This window comes from Heterocephalus glaber, unplaced genomic scaffold (assembly GCF_053883595.1).
Source record: "Heterocephalus glaber isolate CG9 unplaced genomic scaffold, H.glaber_assembly_v1.0 deba00001004, whole genome shotgun sequence".
Classification (NCBI taxonomy): Eukaryota; Metazoa; Chordata; class Mammalia; order Rodentia; family Bathyergidae; genus Heterocephalus; species Heterocephalus glaber.
In genome coordinates this window covers 9633718-9649920 of record NW_028258179.1, presented here as the reverse complement: position 1 = coordinate 9649920, position 16203 = coordinate 9633718, and the positions used below count along the sequence as shown (strand labels likewise).

Genomic DNA, 16203 nt, shown 5'->3' with positions numbered 1-16203 from the left:
CATCACAAACAGACTCACTACTTCACTGTCGAAGATACACAACATGCACGTCACCTCTTTGCCTTTCCGCGTCCTGGACTCCTCTTCCCTCGTGTTCTTATTGTCCAGCTCGTGAGATTTCGAGGTCCGCACAGCCCGCCCTCGAGCATCACCCTTCTCTCCGGCTAAAACCCTCTTCACCGCCTCATCACTGGAGAGCTTGGCATCCAAACGTCCAGAAATTAAATGCAAGGTAGAAATGAGATTTGCACATGAAACAAATATGAACGTCAGTGTTCAGTGACAGCTCACTGAACAGACTCTACCACGACATTCAGATAAAATGCTAACGGAAAATGTCTTAGCACAGACAAGCACAGCAGCTCTGGATAACCATTACTAATGCTCAGTCGCCAGCAGCAGAGTCCATCCAGGCTAATGACTCCTGCCTCAGCTCTAGCTGCCCGGCGAGTGTGGGCATTTGCGTGAGTCAAGGGCAGCACCACTGAGCCCACAGCTCTGCAGACCCTTCTCTTTCTGACAGGGTCAGAGTCCCAGCTGGAAGGCCCTAAGATAGGGTCTAATCACCTCACACCCTTAGGATAGCTAAAGAGAAAAGAGAAGAGTACAAGACCGATTTACCAGATGAGCCAACGAGTCCCCTTCTGAGTTTAAGCCCCTAAAACTGAAATCTGCTCCTGAAGAGACATGTGTGCACCATGTTCAGAGTAGCATTATTCACAGTAGCTGAAATGCGGACGTGACCCAAGTGTCCAGACAGATGAATGGATAAGCAAAATGTGGTCTGTCCATACAGCGAAATAGTATTAACCCCTAAAGGAGGAGATTCCACCCATGCTACAACACGGATAAACTTTGAGGACATCATGCGAGTGAATTGAGCCAGTCGCAAAAGGACACACATTGCAGCTTATGTGAGGCATCTAGAATAGGCAAACTCAGTGACAGAAAGGAGAAGGGTGGGTCCTGGGACCTGGGAAGGGGGGAGCAGGGGAGTGAGTGTTTAAGACATACAGAAGCTGTTTTGCCAGACGGAAAGCATTCTGGCAACGGCTGCATAGCATCATGAATGTATTTAACATCACTAAACCATACACTTCAAGATGGTTAAGATGGTAAATTTGGCCAAGCATGGTGGCTCACGCCTGTAACTCCAGCTACTAGGGAGGCGGAGGCAGGAAGATCACAAGTTTGAGGCCAGCCTGGGAAACTCAAGAACCTGTCTAGCAAGAACCTTCTCAAAATAGAAGGCTCTAGGAATGTATCTCAATAGTAGAGCACCCCAGGCTCAATCTCCCCTACTTAAGGAAAAAAAGACAGCTAATTTTATGTTATGCAGGTTTTAACACAATAAAAATAAAACTGGGGTAAAAAATATATGATCTAATTCCAACCCCATCGATGCAGAAATTCCCTCTCCAGCGCCCCAACTGCCACGCCGGGTGCTGCAGGGTTACCTTGTTAAGACAGCACTTCCCGATCATCTGCAGCAGCTCATTTGTTCTTTCGGGCTCATGCCCAGCCACGATTCGAGCCGGTTTGGCCAACAAAGGCTCTCCTGAGACCATCACAACCACATCTATGGCCTTCTGTAGGAAGCTAATTTTTGCATCTTTATCCTGAAAAGTTTCCATTGAAAATACCAATGTTAAACTGCTTCAAAGAGTTTGCATTCTTCTCACTGTGATCAATAGGCACAGGATATTTCCTCTTTACATAAAAGGCCATTTTAGGTGCGTGTCAAATTTAGAAATACTGACCTTTTATACTACAACAAAAGCAATTCATTAAAACTTTTAAGCAGGCCGGGGATTTAGCTCAGTGGTTCCGGCACCTGCCTCACAAGCGCCAGGTCCCGAGTTCAATCCCCGGTACCAAAAAACAAAAAACTTTTAAGCAATTCATTACAAATTCATTAAAACAGGTGAAACAGGCCCCAGTCACTGAGCTGCCGCTGAGGACTTAGCTGCCTCCCCCTTGAGCCCCCTGCTTCCTGGCAATCCGTCCCCTCCGCCCGCCTTCTCCCGCAGCCGCCTTCCACAGGCCATTTCCACCGAGGAAAAGGAATCTTATCGTATGTCCGCTATCCAGAACCTCCACTCTTTCGACCCCTTTGCTGATGCAAGTAAGGGTGATGACCTGCTTCCTGCCGGCACTGAGGATTATATCCATATAAGAATCCAACAGAGAAACGGCAGGAAGACCCTTACCACTGTCCAAGGGATCGCTGATGACTACGATAAAAAGAAACTGGTAAAGGCGTTTAGGAAGAAATTTGCCTGCAATGGTACTGTAATCGAGCATCCAGAATATGGAGAAGTAATCCAGCCCCAGGGTGACCAACGCAAGAACATATACCAGTTTCTGGTAGAGACTGGACTGGCTAAAGACGATCAGCTGGAGGTTCCTGGGTTTTAAGTAATTGTGGCTCATTGAAGCTTAAGTGAGGATTTCCTTGCAATGAGTAGAATATCCGTTCTGTCCCTGGTCACGAGTTTAAAAACCTCACGGCTTGTATAATGTAACCATTTGGGGTCCACTTTCCCTTGGACTAGTGTAACTGCTACATGCAATAAACTGAAAAGAGCCATAAAAAAAAAAAAAACAAACAGGTGAAACCCTAATATTAAAATTCTGGTTTGGGACGGATACACACAGCATGACAGGTGGCCCAGACGAGGGGATAAATGAGAATGGTATCTGCCCACTCCTGAGTGCTTCAGCCTCACATCCCCACCGCTCCTCAGCATCTCGATGAGCACAGGCAGCAACTCAGCTCTGAACCACCCGGTGCCTACCTTGACGTTATCTGACTTCATCTCGGAGTCTGTGTAGAGCCCCTTCAGGAAACCAGTCATCCTGATCACCTTGGGAAGACAGAGGCCATCGTGAGCCTCAGGCCACCTTCACTGGCCTCACCCCAACCTCATGCTCAGGGCAGTCAGACTCCGCCCACACCCAGGACTCTACCCACCCACTTGCTCACGTCTGAGGTCTAAGCACCAGGCTCCAGGCCTGGCTTCGGGAGAAGACTCCAAAGCCCAGGCAAGTGCTCTGGAAGCCACAGGAGGGGTGGACCCAGGGGTGCAGGGCCAGCTCCTCAGGAGTACACACTCCCATCCTGGGACCAGAGGCTAACAGAGGAGCTGGAGAGGGGACATTTAGGAATCGCACACCCAACAAGAGGTCCTGTTCAAGGGACCCAAAGTGTGTGGAGGCACTGTGCAGCCACAAGGGACCACAGAGTCAGCCTCAGGACACGAAGTAGGCCAGACTGCTGCTAACTCAGGGCAGGACCACACACACACACACACACACACACACACACACACACACACACACTTCACAAGTCCCTGAGGCGAAGTACAGGGAAAGGATTCCAGAAAGATCTGAACCACTCTGCCTGGGTATCTAAAACTGGAAGTTCTTTCTCCTCACTTCTTAGGACAATGGTGTGTTCTGCGTCCCACCCCTTCTGCTCTCTCCCTACCTGACCCTCCCCTCAGGCAACCTGTACCCATGATGACCCCTAAAGCTAGCTTGCACAGGGACCGGTTTCCCACCCCCACACCCAACCAAGGTCTGGGTTCCCTCAGACCGGAGTTTTTCCAAATGTGGCGGGAACAATCAATACAACGGGTAGCAATTGTTTGTTTCCTACAAAACAAAACAGAACAGAAAATACCAGGTAGATGGCACACAAGGACAGGTGTGCCGGTGTGTGTCCAGGGCCAGCTCTAAAGCGTTTACTGTGAGGCAGGTTTTAAAAACAATGCTCCTTCTGTGGAATCAAGCTACAAACTACTTCAGAGCTGTCCTCTGTGTGTGTGTGTGTGTGTGTGTGTGTGTGTGTGTGTGTGTTAGAAGACAGGTGGAGGCAGATGCTAGAGAGGATCCTCCATTTAACATGCCTGGAACTTGCTCACTTGTCCCTGTTGAGCTCTTCTAGGACCCCAACAGTTTAAACTGTGAGCCATAACTGCAAATGACAAGAGACATTAATGTCATGGAAGGGATGCTCAGCTTAACGAAAGCAGCAGTTAGTTACCCACAGCTAAAGCACTGAGATAGAGGCTCAGACACAATATTCAGGGACAGTAAAGACTTCACAGGAGGCTTTCCACTTATCTCCAAAGGCTTTCCAGTGCATCCATCGCTCTGAAACCTTTATTAAGGAGGTGACAAGCAGTCTATTATTACATCAGAACAGAAATTAATTTCAGTATCAGATCAGAAAAGTCTGGAAGAAAAGCAGACCTGCTCCTGCCTGGAGGCACGGATCTCTTTGTACCCCCTGCCCACCTGGCCAACAAGGTCAAGTCCTGCTTGCATGTCGCTCCTCCCTCCCACAAGGTGCTCTCCGACCAACTACAACTGGTCACTGGTCAGCCACCGTGGGTGGTGCACCACCCCGAATACCAACAGGATGAGGACGCCCCCGCCCTCTCCCTCCGTGGACTCTGCATCTCGTGAGGCTCAAGGGACTAACGGAAAATAAAAGTACAGGCTTTGGCAGCCTCAGCTGTAATGGGCCAGGCTCCCACGTGGACTAATTCTTCCTTGCTCACTCTGAAGCAGGGGCACCGGCCTACTTCCCAGGCAATGGTGACACAGCACACCAAGCCCCATCCAGGACTCGCTGGGATGAGGCCACCATCGATGCAGCTCCTTGGGACGTGCACTTTTAAGCACAACAGAGTCTACAACACAGAGGCACAACCAAAAGAGCACATATTGCAAGCTACAGCAGGATACCTGAAATGACTCCAGGGAAATCTATGGAAGAATAAGTCACCTAACCTCTAAAAGAGTGAGAAACAATTCAGGTGTGATGGCATAGGCCTCTAATCCCAACTAATCTGGAGGCTGGGCAGGACGACTGCCAAATTTAAGGCCAGCCCGGGCAACATAGTAGATCAATGGTAGATCACTTGCCTAGCACGCACAAGGCCCCATGTTCAGTCTTCAGTATTGAAAAAAAAATGTTATAGAGCGAGAAAGCTCGAGAACCAACACTGGGTGAGAGCATGAGCCCCGGAAGCTTGCACGGTCAGCCTGGCTCCTAGGTCCCCAAGGGCACCGAGTTCCCGAGGGTCTTCAGGTGCACCATGGAAATGCCCCGCCCCTCGGGCGACAGCGCTGAGCTGCCAGGAGCCTGACAGGTTCTAGTCCACAGGGATGTGGCTGAGCGGTTTCTATGTACCTTCCCCAGCAGCTCGCCAAGATACCGAAGAAACAGGCTTCCCTCTGTGACTACGGAGTCCGCCCTCCTCGAGCGGGATGTCACACAGACAATTCATCTCAAGTCAGGCGGGCTGTGCGGTTCATCAACAAATGTCACTGCATTTTTATAGCTTTCCTTCCAGGTTCCCCTACAGCCGATATATTCACCTATGTGTATCGATTAAGCCCAAACCGTGGTGAGCGCTGCACCCATCAGAGGAGGGAGCCTAAAAAGAATTCCATTCTCCCAGGACGTGCGGAGCGCGACGGCTGCAGGGTGACCAGGAGGGGTGTCAGGGGGAGAGCAAGGACAAGCCCAGAACCAGCTCTGCCGGCAGAGTCCAAGGGCTCTGAAGAGGCGTCGGGTGGGTGGGAAGGAAACAGACGGCACCTGAAGGGCCGGAGCCTCCCCGGCTGGGTAGGCCGGGGCCTGGGGCACCGCAGAATTGGGCCCACGACCGCCGCGGGCTGCCGGTCCCCCGGCCCGGGGTGCCTGACTAGGCTCCGCCCCGCACTCGGCCCGGACCCCGGCCCTGACGCGAGCCCAGCGCCGGCGGCGCGCACCTCCGTGATGATGTCGTGCAGGTAGCGGAACGGCGGCTTGCTCAGCAGCTTCTCGGTCAGCGGCGGCCTCCGGATCACCTTGCCCAGCGCCTCCTGCGTCCGCCGCACCACGGCCGCGTTCATGGCGGCGCCGCTGCCCGGCGGCCTGCGCCCCTCAGCTGCCCCGCCGCGCTCCCGCCAGGCCAACGGGTCCCCGATCCCCGCCCCAGGTCCGCGCCGTGCCCGGAGCCCATCCCACAGTGCACCGCGGCCCGCACGGCGCCTGCGCGGCGGCGGCTCGGTCACCGGGGCTGCGCGGCCTTAGCAACGGACTCCCTGCTAGGTGGAAACCTACGGCTCGGCGCCTTGCAGGGGAAGCCTGGGGACCGGCTAAGATGGGGTGGCTCCCATTGTTTGTGCCCGTGGCACAGCGTCAAGGACTTCGTTAGGCCCTGGCTCGTGGGGCAGGGCCTGCACTAAGCTAACCCAGAGACGCAGAATGGAAACGCCCTTTCCTGTGGGGCTTAGCCTGGCTGCTTGGCTGGTAGCTTGTTTTCCCTGAGATTTATTTCTCTTCCTGTAAAGCAGGAATAATAACTAGCCAGGACAGTGAGGGCGAAATGGTGTCACCAAGACAAAGCCCCATCCCTGCCCCAGGTGTCTGGGATTCTGTCCCACCTGTCTTCTGTCCCTCACACGCAGTGCTGCTGAAACCCTTTCGACAGTTTGGAAGCTTCGTGGTCTGCTTTTCATTCTTCTAATAAATGCCGTTACTGTATTTTAATTTGAATTCATATTTTACCAGATTCAGCCCTCTTTTTTTTTTTTTTTTTTTTTTTTTGGTACTGGGGATCAAACTCGGGACCCTGTGCTTGCGAAGCAGGCAGTGGAACCACTGGGCTAAATCCCCACCCCTCAGCCCTCTTCATTCTTGATGTAGATCTAAATTTCCTTGTGGTATTAGACCTGCCTGTCTGAAGAACTTCCTTTAGTACTTCCTTTTGCACAGGAGGCGATGAATGCTCTCGTCCTTCGTCTGAAAGCCTTTATTGCACCGTATGTTGAAGGAATTTACCCTCCTTGAGTGGGGAAAAGGTATAGAGACAACCAATCTCAACCAATCTCTTATCAATAAACACAGAACTGTGTTCTTAACTTCTTTGCAGGTCCCCTACCACCACCTCCAATAAATATTTATTAAATAGAAGTATAGAATTCTGGCTGGACTTTTTTTTCTTTCAATATTTTGAGGATGACATCCATTGTCTTCTGGCTTCCATAGTTTCTGAATGAAGTCTTCTGTAATTCTTATCTTTGTTCTTCTGTCTGTTTCTGCCTGCCTTCAAGATTTTCTTTATATCATTGGTTTACCAGAAGTTTCCCCATGATATGTTTAGTTATGAAGTTAAATTAGGTATGAGTTATGTTTTTGTTCATCTCTTTTTTTTGAGACAGAGCCTCACTGTTTTGCCCAGGGTGGCCTTAAACTGGCAACACCCCTGCCTTAGCCTCCTGAGAGCCTGGGATAACAAGCAACTGGAGGGATTATTTTAAACTAAAATTTATATCTGATTATTATGCAATAAAATTCACACATTTTAAGGGTGCAGGTTGATGCATTTTATTAATTATATACAATTATGTTACAATCACCCGTTCAACGTATGGACTAGTTCCTGCAGCCTAACACGTATCTTCTTGCTCATTGGCATTCCATCTCCTCCCTAAGCTTTAACCCAGGCAAAGACTGATCTGTATTCTGTCATAATTTCACCTTTTCTAGAGTTGCATACAAATGGAAATATATAGTACATAGCCTTGTAGTTTATCTTTTCTTGTATAATGTCTTTGGGATTGTCTTAGTTACTTTCTCATTGCTGAGACACAATACCTGGCACTCACATCTTAAAGGGTAAGAGGTTTATTTTGGCTCTCAGTCCATAGTTGGCTGGCTATGAGGAGGGCAGCGTGGCAGAGGAGAAGTGCTCATGGCATTGAGACAAGAAGCAGAGAGAGGGACCAAGCAAGAAGGGATGGAGGCCAGGGATTTAGCTCAGTGGTTCCACTGCCTGCCTCGAAAGCACAAGGTCCAGAGTTCAATCCCTGGTACCAAAAAAAAAAAAGAAGGCGGGGAGGTAGACCCTTCAAGACCATGCCCCCAGTGACCACCTCCTTTAACCAGGCTCCACCTCCCAAATCCCATTTAGTTATAAACCTATCAGAGGACCAATGCACCGATGAGTGTCACACCCCCATGACCAAGTCACCTCCCAAAAGCCTCACCTATGAGCACATGAGGCTTTGGGGGACATCTAGCTATAAACCATGTTCCTTATATTATGAGTCCATTCCTTTCTGTAGCTGTGTAGTAGTTCACATACAATTTGTTTATCTATTTACCTTAATGGACATTTGGGTTCCTTTCATGTTTTTATTATTTATGAATAATGCTGCTATGACCATTCACATACAAATTTTTGTGTGGACATAGGTTTTCATTTCTCCTGAATTCTAATTTCTGGGTTGTAGGATAGGAATGTGTTTAGCTTTACAAGATACAACCATGATGTTTTCAAAGTGGTGCACTGTTATTCCCACCAGGAATGTATGGAATTCCCAGATTCTCCATATCCTTGCCAATATCTGATATTGTCAGTGTTTTAACTTCAGGTATTCTAGTGGGTTCATAATAGCATCTTGTTATAGTTGTAATTAACATTTCTCTAGTGATTAGTGATTTTGAGTATCATATCCTGTACTTACTGGATATTCATATGTCTTCAGTGAAGATAGCCTGTAAAATGTCATTGAAGTATTTACTGAATCAGTGAAATGTACAGGATACAGTTGAGGTACCTGAGATTGAATGGGGACCACACACCTCTAGAAAGCAACATCTCTGCTGTCCACTGCTCCTGAGGACATCACTCACCATGCCACTGCCTGCACGTAGGACCATGTAAGACATGATCACCTAGAAAGAGGCCAGCTGTCTGTGGCAGGGTCAGCCTCCAGCATCCTTCCCTACTTCACCCTGCATGTGCAGCAATGTATGAAACTTGACCCAGAGGCTGGGAGCAACGTAAGAGAAGGACAATCCACGAGGACAGGAATTTAACACTCCCTCCAGAGAATCATCCTGTAGACCATGGGGGTAAAGCATCTAAGGACCTGTGCACTCAGAGGGCTTCTAACCTGACTGACCTCCACTCCTAACCCTGCCCCTAAGTCCACCCTCTTGGCCAGAGACCTCAAACCTTTGACCCCTGCTCTGTCAAATCTTCCTGACCTTCTGGGAACCACCCTCCATCACTGCAGCCTTGGTGTCTCTCACCACCCCTTCTTTACCACACTGTATTTACCAGAGGCTGGGTTCTCCAGTGCAGACCACACCCCAAAGGCCTCAGCAGGACAGTCCACTGAGCCATGTGGCACTTCAGCCCCCTGGAAAAGTCCAGGATGGTGGTCACTGAAGCAGGCTCCTTCCAGAGCTCTCTCACTCCCATCATCCTCCTGATCACATACAATATATCCTTGCACATACATTTCTTTCTTCCTGAAAATAAGTATTAATTCTTAGGAGTCCATCAAGCCCCATAAAGAAGAATAAAATAGTTTCCCAACTGCCACATCATTTCCAAACACCCCCACCCAGTGAAACTCATGCTTCCCAGTAAAATGGAGAACTCTTAGCTCCCTGCAGTCCTTCCTCCCCCACTCCCTGCCCAACACCTGAGCCCACTCATGAGCCCCCACCCAAATTTTTTCAAAAGGGAGGGGCATGATAAGAGTGTAATTCTTCTCCACGGCTGGCCTGTAGCTCACTAAGGCTGGCCCCGGGCTGGAAATGACAGAGCTCTTAGATGGAACACGCAGTCTCCTGCCCCTTGGGGTGTTGAAGAAAGGGCTATCCTCTTCACAGGGTAGACAGGTGGAGATGCCCAGGTACGCTACTCCACATGCTGCTGCCGCTTCTGAGATCTGGGGCTCCTCACAAAGTGGAAGAAGCTGGGTCAGGATGCCTCCTGGATCTGTCCACCTTCTGGCCACCCAGGGAGCCTGAAATTCCTTTAAGAGTCCCCTTACTTCAGCCCTGGCTGGGGTTGGCCTGGGGGTGAGGAGAGCTCAGACCCTAAGTGTCCTTCTGAACACTGTTCCCAAGAGGAGAGGAGACACACCCATCTCCTGCCCCAGATAGTTCCCACCCGGCAGAACCCTCCTCGGGCACGGGGCTGAGGGAGAGCCATGGCCAGCAACTTGCTTGTCTGAGAGGCCAGCCTGGGTGCTGGGCACATAGGTGTGACATGAAGGATCCTCTGGTCCCCAGGAACCAGGCAAGGAGTCCTGACTCTGACAAAGAGCCCTGGAAGAGGGGCTTCCCCGTGGAGGGGTCAGAGGCCACCCTGGGGCCTGCGATGCCGGGGACCAGCAGGTGGGGGCCACTAGCCTACATTACCCTGAGCTTCTCAATCATGAAAGCATTGGAGAAAAGGGCAGAGAACATCCAAAAGAGTCACTCATACAAAAGATAATTGATTAAATAACTATAGAAAGTGACAGCAAAGAAAACGCTGGACACATAAAAGGCTGCAGGAGGTACTTTTGAAATGGACAGTTTCTGAATGAATAAATGAGTGAATGGGGTGACTGTAGCTGTGCCTCACCCAGGAAAGAGCGTACCACACAGCAAGGTGGCTTCCAGCCCTGCCTGCCTTGCTGGGAGCAAACATTCCCTGAGACAAAGGCTGGGAAGGCTGAGTGGGCCCGGCCCTGAGCCACATCTGCCCAGAGCCTGGGATGTGGGTCAGGCTTGGAGAAGGGCGGAGCACAGGAGCCAGGTTGAAGGAGAAGCCCCGGCCCGGGCTGGCTGGAGGCTGGATGGCTGGAGCTGCCCAGGACCGTACGAGATGCACACTTGGACTTGATTTTCAGACACACAAAGCAATTTGTAGTATAAATATATCCCCAGCAACATGTGGGGCATTCATATTTAGAAATATTTCTCATTTTTACTCGAAATGCAAACATAACTAGGCATCCCGTGTGTTTACCTGTGAAGTCCACCCAAGGAGCAATTGTCCTTGGGGCAGCAGGCAGCTGGAGCAGGCCCAGGAGCCCCAGCAGAAGCAGGTTCCTCCCCCAAGCGGCCAGCCTTCTCTGTGACTGCGGCACCTTGCAAGTCCTCACCTTGCCCAAACCCAGCTCCAATACCCTCGCCTATCACTGAGTTTCATTTCTGTGGTGAGCAAGCTCCAAGGCCTTCTGGGTAACAAGGCAGAGCGGTGTCATCACTCACCTGGTCCAGGTGACCTCGTTGTCATCCCTTTGTGGGAATCAGCCAGTCAGCTCTGTTGCCTGCGACCATGCCTTTGTCTCACCAGCTGGTTGTGTCTCCTTAAATCTCTGTGTTGGTGTCCTAACTTTGAAAGGTGACTGTGGCCTTCAAAGAGGTGACTAAGGCTTAGCGAGGTCATTAGGGAACCTTAATCCAATCTGAGTGGAGTCCTTGTAAGAAGAGGAGTTAGTACACAGACACACTGAGATGGCCACGTGAGGACCCAGTGACATAGCAACCTGCAAGCCAAGGAAAGGCCACAGACCAAGGCCTCACAACCTTGACCTCATCCCTAGACCTCCAGGACTGAGAGGAAGTGAACTTGTGATGCGAAGCCCCTATCTCTGGTAGTGGTTCGGAAGCCTAGCAGGCTAGCGGACCCCGGCCGGCTTTGTGGGGCCCATGGTCTCTGGGTGCTTACCTGCTGGAGGGGCTCATCTGTCCCAGGCAGGAGGAAGAAAGGGAAATGAGAACCATCTGCTCCCAGGACAAAGTGCTGGATAGTGCCAGGGGACTGGCCCCAGGCGGAGCTTTGGACAGGAACCATCGGAACTGGCCCCTAGGGAACGTGGGGTTTAGGAAAAGATGCACAGCCCACATATTTACTGCAGGAACACGACGAATACTTGTGGCGTGGTGCATGGTGAAGGAATCCCACACAATGATGCACAGTTGCCATACTGAGTCCCTTTTGTGCAGCACCACAGGGACGTGCCAAAACCCGCCGGGCGGGGGGCGGGGGGGGTCTGCTCTCTGTTCTTCCCATTTCCTTGATCATCTTCGGTCACAGTGGCTACTTCAGCTCACATGCTCCTGAAGAAACCATTCTGGGAGGTGGGAGGCGATGCCCTGCTCCTGCGCTCAGCAGCAGCAGCAAACAAACTCCTCACAGCCTCAGATCCATGGGCCCACGGGCAGCGCAGGCCAGGTTGGTCGCAGCAGCTCCACTGGTCTCCTTGGCCATCAGGAGCCCAGCGGTGCCCAAAGCTGGGGACTTGGGGAAGCTGAGAAGGTGCCCTACAGATCTGAGGAACTGCCCCCAACTGTAAACACTCCCATTCTCGTAGTTTGCAAGGTAAAGAGTGTGTTGATCAATAAGGCATAACAACACACATTCGAGCTAACAAAATACTTTTTTTTTTCTGGTACAGAGAATTGAACTCACGACCTTGCACTTACCAGGCAGGTGGAGTGCCACTGAGCTACATCCCTGGCCCCAATAAGATGCACATTTAAATTCAACTCATGTATACTCCTTTGTGGGGTTCCCAAGCTACTTAGTTCTGTAATATTTTTTCCAAAAAGTACTGTACATTTAAAGTGAGAGTAGACTGGCTTGTTTATATCACAATTTAAAAGGAAAAGGAAATGCTCTAAAGTTACTTTTACAGTGTGATCGTGTGCGTGTGTGTGTGTGTGTGTATCTATGAAAAATAAAGCCAATAGTTTCAGGGAGTTATGGTCTATATCTAGATATCCCCCAAAGCCTCATGGATTCATAGGTGGGGCTTTGGAAGGTGATTGAATTATGGGGACTGATCACTGACTTGCTCTTAGGAGAGGGGGCCTGGTCACTGGGGCGTGGCCTGGAAGGGTGCATCTCCCTCCCTGGCTCCTCCCACTCTCCCTGCTTCCTGTGCCCCATGCTATGAGCAACTTTCCTCCTCCACATCCCTCTGCCTTGCCCTGCCTGGGAGCCAGCCCGGCTATGGACTGAAACCTCTACAAACTGTGAGCCAAAGTAAACGTCCCCTTTAATGTTCGGGTGTTGGGTACCTTGTTTCAGTGACACGAAAGTGACTGAGACCCAGGATTTCAGAGATTATCTCTGGATGTTAGACTTACAGGATTTTTTTCAGCCACTTTATACTTCATTAAATTTAGATTTATTTCTCAACAAATAATAACTTTTAAACTTAAAAACAGTTAAAAATTAAGTTGTCAGCAGAGAGATTCTGCTTAGGGGAAAGCTCAGAGACAGGATGCTGTGTTGGTCACCAGGGTCCCAGATACCCACTGGTCCCCTAGTCTTGTGTATCTGGCTTCTCCTAGGGCCACTGTGAGACTGAGGTTACCCAGCACCATGGAGAGCACTGATCAGCCAGCCCCACTGTCATGGCTGCGGCCTTTGTCTCCAGCTGTGTGACAGTGGCCTCTCCAGTTCTCTCTGAATCACCCCAAAATTCAGGGTTGGCACTCAGGAGGCCCTGACACCCCTCCCAGTGCCAGCCCTCACTGGCTTCTGAGAGGACACCCCAAGGAAGGGCCAGGCAGAGCCCAAGTCTGCCTGCGTCCTTCACATGGGGAGCAGGCGGGCCTGGGGATCTCATGGAGCAGCCTTACATTTCCCCTTTGCCCTGAGAACGCTGGACTGTGTTCCCAGCACTTGGGAGGCTGAGGCAGGATGATTGCTGCATAGAGAGTTCAAGGCCAGCCTGGACTACATAGTGAGACTCTGTTTCAAAAAACCAAAAGAGGAGGCCGGGGATTTAGCTCAAGATTCCAGCATCTGCCTTGCAAGCGCAAGGTCCCAAGTTCAATCCCTGCTACAAAAAAATAAAAGGAAAACAAACCAAAAGAGGAAAGAGAGAGACAGAGAGACAGAGAGAACGAACTCTGGCCATTTGTGCAGCTGCAGCATTTATTCTGACATAACTCGTGGATCAGTCCTAATCTTACCCCAAAGTTTGCCAGGAAAAACCTCATTTCTATTACTATTTTCCCATTGGTCTAGTATATCAATATTCTTTAGAAACAAAAGACATCATTCTATTTATAGCATTGTTTTTAGGAGTGGTACTGTATTTCCATTTAGAAAACACAGTGATTCTCCATCACTGAAAAGTAAACGCACACTGACAGCGAGCTGCACTTGTTGTTGCCAAGCGGGAGATGGACAAACCCTGGAGATCGAACAGAACCCTTTCTTTAAGGACATCTGGTGGAGAGAGGGGCCACAGCTTACATCCTATCTATCTGCATGGGGCCTGGTTCCCAAAGAAAGGGCAAGAGTGGTCTGCTGCTAAAATCCCAAGCAAGCTTTTTGCGGAACAGTCTGGTTAGCTAGTGTCCAGTCTGGTTAACTGGGCGTATTTGTCCTTTGCAAAGATAAACCAGGGCGAGGCCTCGAGGTCAGCGGGCACAGCGTGAGTGCGGGAGGCCTGCTGGGGGCCCCGCAGCGGGAGTGGGCCCAGCCCAGCCTCAGCTGCCCAGCAGGCCGCAGGCGCTGCGGGTCCATGCTCCTTCAGAGTGAGAGGAAGCCGAGCTTCCGCCTGGGAGCCTCCGCCGCCACCCCGCAGCGCCCTGGTCGGCCCCTCCTCAGCCCGTTTTTATTTTTTATTTCGAGGCAGGGCCTTGCCAAGTCATTAAGTTGCCCAGGATAGGCTGGAACTTGCAGTCCTGCCTCGGCCTCCCCGAGCGTGCACCCCCACACCCAGCTAGGGGCAGGAAGTCCGGAAGGCAGAATGGTCCTGGCTGCCGTGGGGTGCTTTGGTGTCCCCAGCGGGACCAGGGCCCTGGCTGCCCCAGCTCACCAGCTGGACGGAGGGCCCACAGGCCCACCCCAGGCGCCACCGGCGCGGAGCAGAAAATCCGCATCGCGGGGTGAGGCCGGCAGGGGGCGCTGCGACCAGAGCCTGACGGGACTGGAAGCTCTGGCTGCGGCGCTGCAGGGGCGCTGGAACCGGACAGCGAGAAGCTGGGCGTGGCGGGCCTGGGGCACACAGACAAGCGTGCGCCCATTGCCCACGGTGCTTGCCCACTGCGTGTGCTGCAAACATGCTCTGACAAAAATAAATGAAGATCAAATGTATAGCAGATCTACGGCTTTCGCCAAAAAATGTACGTGCACTTCAGGAAGAGAAATAAAATATGATGTTTTTTCAATCGTATGTGCGACCCTAGAGGACATCCCAAATCCCAGAAAACCCATGACACTGCCGGCCCTTAGAGAAGAAATTGAAGATCCATGTGCATGTGAAAAACTAAAAGTGTAAATAAGGATCAGAATGCATAATTGATATTGTGGAGTAGGAAGAAAAGGTCTAAAGGAGCAGGGGAAGTAGGAGGGGTAGGGGAAAGGAAAGAAGGGAAAAGAAAAAATATGAGAAGAGGAAAAAATGGAAACAAAGTCTTTGTAGATAGAGAAGGGTGGAGGGGGTGAAGGGAGGGCAGGGGAAGGGGGAAAAAATAAGAACCAAGATGCATCATGTACAGGTACAAGATCCCAATGATGAATGTAACTTATTGTATACCTAACATGTACCAATAAACTTAATGAAAAAAAAAGGAAAGAAAATGCACGTGGAGCAATCTCAATGACCAAGGCCACTCAAGCGCACTTCGCTGTACTAATAAAATAAAGGTCCGGAAGGTAACAGCCACCACTCTGAGCACCTCTTGTAATTGTAGAGGCCAAAGGTAGCATGCATTAATCTCAATGTCTCCATAAATTTAGTATTACAATATTAGTACAAGTTTTTCTTTTCCTGAAGTGTGTACATATTTCTTGTTTTGGTGGGCTCTGTATTAAAAAAAAAAAAAAAAAAAAGGAAGGAAGGAAAACCAATTCTCAGGGCACACACCTATAATCCCAGCACTCTGGGAGGCTGAGGCAGAAAGATCAAGCCCGACCTGAGCAACTTAGTGAATCAGTAGAACCCTATATCAAAATAAAGGTGGTCAGTGTGAAAATCCTGGGTTTGGTCCCCAGTACTGCAAGGGGAGGGAGAGAGAGAAAAGGAGGGAGAGGAGGAGGAGGAGGAGGAAGAGAGGAGGAGGAGGAGGAGGAGGAGGAGGAGGAGGAGGAGGAGGAGGACAGAGTGGAGAAGAAAAGAGAAAAGAAAAGGAAAAAAAGAGAAAAGAAATCTTCTCTGCCAAAGCACAGAAATGGCTGAGGACAACACCCAAAATTAATTCCCAGAGTTTAATCCTCAACTCTGGAGAAGGGTTAATTCTAAACTATGCCCAGGTCAGACTCTAGATTTCAGAGCAATAGGGCCCTGGGATGGGGAGGGAACGTCTGGCCTAAGGCCCTCACACACAGAATCCTGGGTTCCCTGACCTGCCTGGCCCACCGAGGTGGCCCGTCCTATCCAAGGACA

General features: G+C 50.5%; 1 protein-coding gene and 1 pseudogene across 6 annotated transcripts in view; one reads left to right on the top strand and one right to left on the bottom strand.

Annotated features, from left to right (window-relative positions):
• Positions 1-6037, bottom strand: part of Ift54 (intraflagellar transport 54) — a 45144-nt gene extending 39107 nt beyond the window's left edge. For 5 of the 6 annotated variants that reach the window (XR_015450619.1, XM_004868408.4, XM_004868410.4 and 2 more), the window contains exons 1-4: positions 5788-6037; positions 2799-2867; positions 1458-1619; positions 55-198 (exon numbers count right to left, since the gene is read on the bottom strand). Coding sequence is in view for 5 of the 6 variants with exons in the window: in XM_004868408.4 (XP_004868465.2) it covers positions 55-198; positions 1458-1619; positions 2799-2867; positions 5788-5910 (498 nt within the window). In the remaining variant the exon portion in view is untranslated. Of the gene's footprint in view, positions 1-54; positions 199-1457; positions 1620-2798; positions 2868-5203; positions 5731-5787 lie in introns of those variants that run through there. The other variant, XM_087209553.1, reaches the window with a different exon arrangement.
• Positions 1940-2433, top strand: LOC101724422 (eukaryotic translation initiation factor 1 pseudogene; annotated as a pseudogene).
• Positions 6038-16203: the final 10166 nt, after the last annotated feature.